Consider the following 11,229-nt stretch of genomic DNA (forward strand, 5'->3'; position numbering starts at 1 on the left):
CTCAGGGCTGTTTGTCATTATTGTTGTTTGCTTGTTTTGTTTTGTTTTATTTTTGGAGTGATCATTATATTAGTTTTGAGTATAAAAATAGCAGGATTTCTTGTTTTGGGCTGCTGACACTTTTTTTATTTTCTAATTTGAAACCAGCAAAGCCAGATTTTTTGGAAACAAATCTCTAAAATTTTAAACTGTACTTCATGCACTTCCTTCCCTGGAATAATGTTTGTATCCTATCTGCTGTAAACATGTTCATTTTTCATGGCATAAGCCATCTTTTGGTTACCTGGAGAGGGGTAGCAGTTGTACAAGCATTGTTTAAACATATCAAGAACTGTCCAGAATGCCTATGTAGATACTGAGGTTTGTTGTTTTTTTTTTTTTTTTTTCTGTCTACAAAAGAGTAAGAATGCCAGACTTTATCAGATGTTGCTTTCTATTTTAATCACATGATGATATTTTTCAGTTTTAATAATTAGGGTTATTAGGGTTATGGTTAAAAGTAGAAAGGATATGAGCAAAATTTTATATACATCTTTCAGTGCTTTTCCCTTTTTTACTTAATAGCATATATTAAAGTATTAAAGTGTAAAGTGTAAAATAACTTTTTTTTTTTTTTTTTTTAATTTAACACAGAGGCCCTGAGAAATGAAATGTGCAGACTTGACATAAAGGACATGAAGAATCCTGGGTTTTATGTAATTCCCAATGAAAGTCCTACTCTCACAAGTGTAAAGATTGTACTGGTGTTAATCCAAATATGCTTTAATGAGGAAAACAACAACAATACTAATTACTTATAGCTGTGGAATTTACATTCAAATGAGGTACTCTAATTTATCTTAATTTATGGCACTAAATGCTGTAATAAGAGCACTAATTTCAGGAGCTGCTTACTCTTGTTTAAAATGAGAGCACATTTTATTCTTCCAAGAGAAAAAGAGACCTCTGTCATTAAATGCTGAGTGTAAACATTTTTGATATTTTAATCCTAAAAGCAGAATCTCATCCTTGCCACATGTAGTATTACCAAATTAATATAAACGTGGAGGGAAAAGTTATGTTCTTCTGTGTGTGTGTGTAATGAAGTTATTGCTATGGTGTTGTAAATAACATGCTATACAGGAATATAGTTAATGTGAATACCATAACGGGAAGAACAGTGGAGAGTGGCAGTAATATATTAATGTTCACACAGGTTTTGGATTCTTCTCAGCAATTTCTTCCTCAATACACTTGAACTCCCAGCTTTAAAAACTCCAAATGGCAGTCATTTCTAGAAGAAATAAGGAATTGATTAATTTTCTTGAAATGTTCAGAAAAAAATATGCTGCTAGTTCAATAGAATTTTCCTGTACTGAAAGAGGAAATATAGAATTTAATACCGTTTACTGGGGCAGAGCTATATGGCTTTTGTAAAGGAAATTTTGCACCACTGATAACAAAGCTCTTTGGAGGCCATGCCTCACTCACCGAGCACGTGCACCTAAGACAGTTAATACAGTCTGCCTGGATTTCCAAAGGAAAGTTATATTGGATTAAGAGGTAAAGTCTACTAATTTATAAATAAGTTATGAGAAAAAGAAAACAAAGGAAAGAGAATAAATAGCCAGTGGAAAGAAGTCACTGGAGGATGTATGCTATGGCCTGTCCTACTCAATATGGTCATAAGTGATCTAGAGAAGGGAGAAAAAAGTGGGGTGACAAATTTTGTGACAATGCTGTCAATGCTGATGAATGTGAAATAATACACATGAGAAAAACAATCTTAAATTCACATATAATATGATGGATTTTCATCTTATCCTGTAAATGAGGTGTGAAATTATGATCTATGAAAACATCACCTCCATTCTCTGTAATGGTTAAAAAATCAAATACAATGTTAGAAACTGTACGGTAAGGAATAAAGAGCAAAGTAGAAAACCTCACTGTGTCACTGTATTAATCCATGACTGCAAAGTGCACTTTTGCTTCCACCATCTCAAAAAAGCATCAGGATTGATCAAAGGTATAAAATATGATATGCATGTATCACATTGTATGGTACACTGTATCTTTTTAGCCTGGAAAAGAGGTGCTTGTAGGAGGACCTAGTGAAAACAACTTACTTATTCATCAATGCAGGTTTCTCGACATTCTTCATCAGTTTCAAATCTATTGTTGTTACCATTACAACCTCCGTACCAGAACCGGCCACAAGAATTGCCATTTTTGTCATAATACCATTTTACCACGTAGTCTCGACAGTCCCCTGGTTTCATAGGTTCCAAGCACCTTGGGTCTGAAAGTATATCATTAAAAGTTAGCTTGGGTTCTGGGGATAAGTTACGTTATCCTACAAGTTTATTTTGTAGTTAGAGCATCCTTTTTTTTTTTTTTTTTTTTTTTTGTAGTGCCCAGAATATATTTGCATCTCAAATTTGTAGCCAAATTCTGTTTCAATTAACAAAGTACATGAACAGGTCTATATAAATACAGGATCAGTTTGGAATGAGACTGCTTAAATTCAGATGCAAGACTTGGGTATTTGAATAGGTAAGCACAATGATACACAAGATCGTCATCTAGGTTTGAAACTCTGGCTCTCCGTGTGTGTGGTATCTGCAGCCAGAGCACCCAGAAAAACAAAATTGTGATTCCAGTAACTGCATTGGGTATGGTTTGTTGGTTGGTTGGTTTTGGTACGGACTTGCTACCCAATAGTCAGGTTAAGTATTACTTACTCTTTTGAGTTGATGCTACCTGTGATTGCAACACTGTTAGGCGGCGATCTTCAGCAACGGTTACATTGAGCAAAGGATTGGCAACTGGACTGTGGGGTCTGGATTCAACTACGTCATAAAGCGGGGGGAATTTTGATTCTCTGTGAACAGGAGTTGTCACAGTGTGATCCTGAGCAGACGGCAGCGCCTCAGTATATCTGGTCTGTGGTGGACTAAGCTGCAAAAGGAATCAAAAATTTGGTAACTTAAAATTCTATCTCAGATGTTAAGAAGAAAAAAAAAAAATGAGAGAATTAAGTAGGAAAGTAATGGTCTTTCTCACACGTTATTTATCAATAATGGCAGGTGGATTCAGACCTTGTTTTAGTGATTACTCAGTATGGGGCCGTGATTTTAGAATCCTAGAATTACAGTCCAATGTGAGAGGTGAAACAATACTGAAGGGCTGAAAATACCTATCATGTGTGACCATGACGAGCAACATTGCACCAAAAATCAACTTTCACATAGATAAATGCCTTACACACTATCTTCCTGAACAGGGAATATATCCGCAGGATTTCCAAATCACTTTTAAGATGAATCAGAACTACAAAAAAGTGAGGACTGCTGGCATTTATTGCAACTAAGAAACAGTATTACCCTCCTCTTCAAACTGTTCTAAACAAATAATTTCTAACTTTAAAAGTTTTTTTTCAAATCTTTTGGTACGGCCAAATGACACATTCTTCACATATTACAAGATTGGTAAATGGTGCATTAAATAGTGTATGAATTTAAATAAATTTTTAATAACTCACTGGGTAACCAATTCCTTCTGTAGGGGGCATATACATCTCTGAAGTCGTCATTCTAGGTAACTGACTAACTTCAGTGGGTATTTCAGATTCTGGGCTTGGAGATGGAGATAGAACATCTTCTTTTCTGGTGTAGACTTCAGATACATTATCACAAATTTTTGTGAAGAGTTCATTTTCAAGAGCTGAAAAGTTTAACAAAATAATGAAAAGTATTAAGGGTAAAAAAGAAAAGTCACAGAGATTCTCCACAAGCTTTTAGTGCAGTATTAACCATAAATCTTCAATGACAATGATTTGTGAAACACTGTCTTCTGAAGTTATATCAAAACTCAAATGAGAAGTAATAAAGTAACACACTCTCACAGTTATTTGATTTTAAGAGCCTCTAGTTCTTTTAAGAAACAACAGATAAAAGTACCAAAATCCCTTTTTAAGCCTAAGTCGTAACTCCTTGGTCTACAGAAAAAAAAAAAAAAAAAAAAAAAAAAAAAAAAAAAAAAAGGCATGAAAAAAAATAGTTTATTTGTAAGAAGGAAAAACTGGATTACACCTTCTACTTATGCACACACACAAAATAAATAAATAAACAAACAAAGAAACAGCGACTGGGATATCTTTTATGTTGAATTCTGGAGCCAGAACCAGAGCCCTAATTTTAATCCTAGCTGGGACCAGGACTGTAGCTTGGATTCTATTTTCACTTCTTAAGGCATCAGCCTTAAATACTGACCCAAGTCCATCCACAGGCTCAGCACAGCAAAACGAGTTTATACTCAGGATAAATACAGTTTATAGGGTTAGCCTGTGGTTAGTCTAGACCAAAGTACATTTTTTTTTTCATTGGTCATTATAGATTTCATGTGTTTTTGATCTGATTCCAGCTGTGGCCAGATAATTTTTCAAGCCTTGGTTTGAAATGAATAATGGAGAATAAAGCAGATCCCTTGTTGGTATTCCTCCACCATCTCTTCCTTAGAATCAGGATGAAAGTATAGCTTTTCCTATGGCTTTCAGAAGAAAATAAGAGATGGTAAAGGGACTGCAAGACTGACAAATCATCAACAGAGTACAAGAGCCATAGAAAAGACAGAGAGAAAGAGAGCTATTGCACCAAGGTGGAAAGAAATCTGCACCTCTCTCAGGTGAATCTGTGGCCCAGCACAAAAGCTGGTGCTGTCTCTCAGTAAAGAGTGCCCCAAAGAAGGCCTCTGCTGTGAAAATTGCTGTACATTGTGCTTTATTGTTTCTGCGAGAGGTAAGAGCTTGGCAAAGGTTTCATTTGGCCAAAGAACAAGAGGAACTGAAAAACGAGCTGCATCCAAAAGACAGACATAAGCTGCCATTCAATGAGCCTGTACTGGCTGTCTTGCCTTGCTATGGGAAAGGACAAACTCTACTAATTGCTTATTTTAAATTTTCTCTTACAAACATAGTTTCTTTTACCTGAAAGTGTCATGAAGTCATCTACCTCATAAACATGTTCTTCACTAGGGTCTGTTGCAATGAGGTGAATTTCTTTCAGAAAATCTTTGTAGTGGAGATCAGTCTTTTGAACAATCCCAATGACAAATATCTCAATATCTGTAGCGTGGGCCTCCCTCACCACCATATCCAGTTGTACTTTGTCACGACTGTCTGCTTGTCCATCCGTTATTACCACAGCAACTTTCCTCACTGCTGGGCGTGCTGCCTGGAATAACTTAATAGCTTCTTCGATGGCAGAAGCTGTGTATGTGCCTTCTCCTAAGTAGGGCATTTTATCAACAGCAGATTTCAGGTGTTCTTTGGTTGTGTATTGCTTCAGAGAAGACACCAACTCCACTTTATGGCTGAAATTGATAATCCCAATGCGCGTTGTAGCATGGTTGGCTGAAACCTTGTCAATGACTGTTTTCATAAAAGTTTTGATAATATTGAAGTTATCTGGTCCAACACTTTCTGAACTGTCAATGACAAATACTAGTTCCAGCGGTGTTACTCTGCATCTGATACCACAACCTAGAAGAATAACAATTTCAGGTATTTCATGAGAAAACATCTTCTGATTATAAAAATGAATTTAAGTCAAATATCAGATTTACAGTCAGTTAGAACTCAACTAATAAATTCATATTATATTTAGTAATAGATTTTATAGTCACTGGTACTGAGAAATAGAAACGGAGCTGGACTAAACTACTTCCATTATTGCTCTGTGAACATAGTGATCATATTTCACAAAAATGGTATTCTTACACACAAACACATGGAAGATTAATCAATTCAGGCAGTATAAATTCAGTGTGTTTTATTAGATTTTTTTTTTTCAAACTGGAATGCTTACCACATATTTCACTGATAAGTCTGATAACTTCTTCTCTCTGAAAAAGAGTATCAACTTGCTGTTTGTTGTAGTTTTAAGAATGCTTAAATTTATTAATTTATTTACTTATGAAAGTGTAGAGAATGCAACACCCCCTGATCAACCTTGTTTAATATCACATAAACTATGAGTATTTTTCAAAAAAAAAAAATCTAACTTTTAAATTAATTCATGTACATACTTACCGAAAGACCAGGTTCACCTTTTCTTCCCCAAATTCCCTGAAAATGTTTAGAGTGAGATAGTTAACACAATCCAAGTTTGTCTAATAGCTTTTGTGTTAAATTAAGTAATGTGAAATGTATTTTACTTTTGGTCCTGGAGGTCCTGGATTTCCCATCTCTCCTTTGGCACCTTTGCTTCCTGGATCACCTTTATCTCCGTAATCTCCCTAATTGAAAACAGTCTTATTAAACACATCCGCAATTCTAGTATTGGTGGTAGTAACAGCTGGAGCTATGGTTCAACTAGTCTTCAAGATTAATTTTCTGAATTTTGTCCTGTGGCTGGTTTAGTGTGTAGGCAGGAAGTAAAGCATCTTAGGGAAAGCAACACTGGCAATATAAACATTTTCAAGAAATTTCTATGAAAAATTACCTTAATTTAGGAGTGAAGAGTAAAGACATCTTTACACTGATGCTGAGATTATATAATTTTTCCCTTTTCTTTGATTTTCTTAAATTCTAAACTAATGTTTATATTAGACCTATGTTAATGCAAACCTATGGAGAGACTTAACTGCTTCAGATCTGCCAGCGTAGTGAAATTCAGACCAGCTTTGTGCAGAACCCCCATGAAATACTGGGAGCTTGCAAATATGAGAGCAAGATATGCCTAGACAGTTACATACATTGGAAAATACATAGTTTCACATTTAGAAGCAAATTCTGCACTTTTTTCAAGTGACTAGACCTTTTGTTTTCCAAGTTCAACTTTACTTCATTTTGAGATATAGTTTTCAGATAATGCAGGAATTAAATATACCATCAAAACATTCAGGATCTAAATTTGATATTTCTTTAAGAAGGTGATTGTGTGGGACAGTTTTTTACTTCTCTCTGAAAGTTATTGATCACCTTACATTTCACCTGAAATTTTAAATTTTAGGGACTTTTAACTAGCCTACTGTCCATTTTGATATTATTCCTCATTACTACCAGAGAATGGCATCACATAGGTATTTCCTCTGTTACAGCATTTGCCATCAATTGTATGGAACTCTTTTGACTCCCTGAGTCTGATTCTGATCTTATTCGAACTTGTATAAGCCTGAAAATTGTGTATAGCTCCTCCATAGTGTAAAGGAAATCAGACTCCACTAACTAAGCTCTTGGAGGACACTTTCTGTTCTATTTTACAAATTCATAATATCCAGCAAGCAGTATTTCTTTCCATTATTTGTCTGTGAGCAATATTTAACCTCATCAAAGTTAACGTCAGCATAAGGGACAGCAAATACGATCCGCTGGCTGTGGTGATGCTGGATTCTCTTACATATAAATTGATTTGGTAATTGGCACATCCAGTGGAAAATTGGTAGATGAAATTCCTACAGAACTAAACTATTCCTTTTCATCTGTGACAACTCTGCTTTATTAACAGCAAACAGCAAAACTGAGCATTTGGAGAGACTGATGCTGGGGCACTTTTTGCTGTGTGTGTCAAAGCCTGGCAAATAAAAGGACATTTTGTAATACCTAAAAAATATCTGAAGATAATTGAATACATAATTTGACTAATATTACTCTCCTGCTAACAGGTATGATCTCATTCCAGGTATTACTTCAGAGCCTGGTCCTTCATGACATTTGGTATTTTCACAGACTCCAAAGCTGACAATAAGCATTTTTGCCTTGCCAGCTATACAAAGCAATGTCTTTGGCTACTATTTATCTTCAAATATCTGTCACACCAAATGACCAATAAAGGAAGGAAAAAATAACTTTTTCTTTTTTTCCTATTGCAAGCTTAGAATCTACCTTTGGTCCAGGAATACCAATTCCTATTGAGCCCTTTGGTCCAGGAAAACCTTGATTTCCTTTTTCTCCCTAAATAGAATATGGAAAGAAATTTTAATGGAAAAATAGAAATAAATTCCATGCATTATCTATTCACTTTGTAACATTCTGCATCATAGAGAAAGCCAGATACTTGTATTATGAAATGAAACATAATTTTCAAGACAGGAGCAGTTGGGAGCTGGAGAGATAGGCAGCTGAGTATGTTTTGTAATCTACGTGAAGCCTTCATGAAGTATACAACAATTTATTCCAATTTAATTAAAACAAAATGTTGTCATTTCACTGACACGGGTGAAAGACAAAAGTAACCACAATGAGGTTCAGACCTCACTCATCCTGTCTATGAGTAGTAAAGCCAGATCCAACACAGAAGTTCTTTAGTCATAGCCCCCAGAATCTCTTCAGGGTTGACTTAGTTTTTCTGATCTTTAGTAAATGAAAAGAGATTTTTGTTTGAGATCTCCGATCTCAATGTGGAGAGAAGAGCTTTCTGATGACACTTCCAAACACACTATCAATCTGGCTACAAAGTTCAAATTTGTTTATAAGGATTGTTCTTTATCTCCTGCTGTGTGGGCACAGATCTGAAAAGCATGCACATGCCAGCAATGTGGGCATACAGCATGTTATAAAACACTGCTGTTATGAAATATGCACAAAAAATCCTTCACATCATAAGGGTTCCAGAAACTGCCCTGTTTTCTTTAAAAAGTATATTTTTCAGATCAAATACTGTATACCTTTCAACCACAGCTAGTGGGCATTATATTCCCTGATACACAAAAGCTTCACCAAAATTCACGTTTGCAGCATAACAGTAGTGCCCTGTGCAGGTACCAAAGAGTACCAATGACATCAGCTATCACCTGTACCAAACCTAGCACATGAGATATTAGCTCAAGCTTCTGCACAGCCTAGTACAGGGCTAGTTATATTTTTCAGTCAAGAGCTCTCAGAGTGGCTCTCTAAAGCATCTTGTACTAATATTAGGATAGCTGTTCACAGCTAGTCTTAGAGTGGCTATACTGCCCAGGCAGAGAAATATAAAAATATATTGCCAAATTTATCAAGACTCCAGCCTTTACCATAGGTAACACTAGTGCCTTTGATGGACTGATCACCGATCATTTCTGCTGGGCTGGACAGGGGCTAGACAGGGACTTAGGGGCTTCTGCAGGTAGAAAAGCAGCTACACAGTGCACCACCAAGCCACGTTCTCTTCCCACGGCTCAAGGTCCTGGCTCTCATGAGCTGGGAGTTTATCTGGAGTCAGATATGAGACAGCTTCTCAGAAGAGGCAGCATACTAGGAGTCACAGTCAGTGGGTGGTTTTCCCTGGTCAAATCCTGAATTTCACAGAGATCTTGCTGAAATAAGAGCTTCTGCTTGCACACAGATGAGTTGTGGCCTTGCCCTGTACTAGGGGAAGGCACCTACCACACCACCTTTCACATCTCCACTGGGATGTGCCTCTCCGCAGAGCCTATAGAGCTCTGCCCTGTGGGAGCCTCTTTGGTTGGCTAGCCCCAGCTCTGGGAGCTAAAATCCTCTGCTTCTCATCAGCCCTATATATCACTGACCTGCTAATCATCAGCCTCTTGCTTCTGGAAGCACAGCTCTCCCATTTCCCCACTCCACAATTTCTTACAGAAGCAAAAATTCAGACACTGCTATGTAGACTCTGCATACTGGGCAGAAAACTGCACTACAGCAAACTGCATAGCTGATTCACTAGGGAAGAAAACTTCCTGCAAATGGGAAATATTACTAAGGCAGTGGGGTGCCCAAGACAGTTTAGCTGGCATTGTAGGAACACACAGTGACTATTTAATTTACCTTAAGGCACACTTCAGTAGGATTGTGTTTCCTAGGTTGTTAATGTAAATGACTTTTAAACACAGTGAAAAAGCATTGCAGCCTGTTTCAATGCTTGCTGTCCAGCACTGGGACTGACTATTTTTCCTAACTACTCATCACAGAACTGCTTGATCTACAGAGCACACACGTATGAACCAGAATTAGGATCTGCTTTGTATTCCAGTGGTCCTTCACTAACAATAAACGTCAGATCTAAGAAAACTACAGATTTACGGGAGTCACTTGACACTGTTAGGATGGTGTTTAGGCAATGAAAACTCAGTGAAACCTACAGTTCTAAAAAAAAAAAATCATACCTTGCTCACAGACACGTAAGTGGGTTTATGTTTTAAAATGTCAATTGCAGAACCAAATCGTGCTTCCCCTTGATGATTGATTGTGTAATCAATCACCAGTATAGAAAGGACTTATCATAGATGCCACAATTAAACATTTAGAGAGAAAAAAAAAAAACACAAGAAGTATGCTGCGTTAATTCTAAAATATTTAATACTTTGCCAGTTCAATCTATGTAAATAATTAAATTCAAATTTGACCATCAGTCTTATCCTAAAAACTAAAGCAGTATGCATGTAAAAATGTACTCTTGGATCCCCAGCCCTAGTATCCTGCTAGATTGCTGATCAATAAATAGACTTTTATGTTAAAATGTCATTCTCTGAACTAAGTGCAGATCTCAGAATGTCTAGACTGTGGTTTTAAAAGGAAACCAAATATAAAAAAGAAGACCTGTGGATGCTGATATCAACATAAAGTTACTTGAAATCCATCTCATTTCTAACATTCCATTCTTACCATATTCAGACAGAGCTCTATGTATATATATAAAGAATACTTGCAATGATATTGATCATTCAAATTCAGTAGTACAGCAGCTATAAGGAGATGAAGAGTGGCCAAAAAAAAAAAAAAAAAGAAATGTGACATGACTGTGAAGAGATAGAAGGGCTGATGATAGGTGCTCAACAAGCATCAGTGTATGGAGGGAACAGGTACTGATAGATAATATTCAGATCAGCACCAATGTTAACATCCAAAGCTGTATGTGTATCTATTTATCTATCTATAGACACTGAGCATATTTTGACTAACTTTTATCTTTCTTCAGGAATGGACAAAATAGTATATGATCTGTGTATTTTTTCCTGATCAGATGCATTTGACTGATGAAACATTTCTGCCCAGAATGGCAAATTGCTTTTGTAACAAACCTCACAGACCCATAGAATTAAGAAAAATATATCCAAAGTATTAGATTCTTGGAACACAACAGAATTTTCTGTTAAAGCCAAGCAGGAAATTGTTCTCCTATACCATTAAGTATATAAAAATAGCGGAAACTTTTATATTTGCCACAAGAATAGTGTAAAGAGGCTTCAGAGATTCAGAAAAGAAAGAAAAAAAAAAAGAAAAAATAAATAAGAAAGGGAAGGGAAGGGAAGGGA

General features: G+C 36.2%; 1 protein-coding gene across 2 annotated transcripts in view; it reads right to left on the reverse strand.

The window, feature by feature from the left end:
• Positions 1 to 361: 361 nt before the first annotated feature.
• COL28A1 (collagen type XXVIII alpha 1 chain) overlaps positions 362 to 11,229 on the reverse strand; it is a 66,645-nt gene continuing 55,777 nt past the window's right edge. Inside the window, exons 28-36 of one of the 2 annotated variants that reach the window (XM_035318219.1) lie at positions 7,865 to 7,933; positions 6,196 to 6,276; positions 6,071 to 6,106; positions 5,847 to 5,883; positions 4,967 to 5,521; positions 3,524 to 3,705; positions 2,726 to 2,940; positions 2,109 to 2,283; positions 362 to 1,273 (exon numbers count right to left, since the gene is read on the reverse strand). In XM_035318219.1, the coding sequence (XP_035174110.1) occupies positions 2,109 to 2,283; positions 2,726 to 2,940; positions 3,524 to 3,705; positions 4,967 to 5,521; positions 5,847 to 5,883; positions 6,071 to 6,106; positions 6,196 to 6,276; positions 7,865 to 7,933 (1,350 nt within the window). In that variant the 3' untranslated portion in view covers positions 362 to 1,273. Of the gene's footprint in view, positions 1,274 to 2,108; positions 2,284 to 2,723; positions 2,941 to 3,523; positions 3,706 to 4,966; positions 5,522 to 5,846; positions 5,884 to 6,070; positions 6,107 to 6,195; positions 6,277 to 7,864; positions 7,934 to 11,229 lie in introns of both variants that reach the window. The other variant, XM_035318218.1, reaches the window with a different exon arrangement.

Source organism: Oxyura jamaicensis, chromosome 2 (genome assembly GCF_011077185.1).
Source record: "Oxyura jamaicensis isolate SHBP4307 breed ruddy duck chromosome 2, BPBGC_Ojam_1.0, whole genome shotgun sequence".
NCBI classification, from domain to species: domain Eukaryota; kingdom Metazoa; phylum Chordata; class Aves; order Anseriformes; family Anatidae; genus Oxyura; species Oxyura jamaicensis.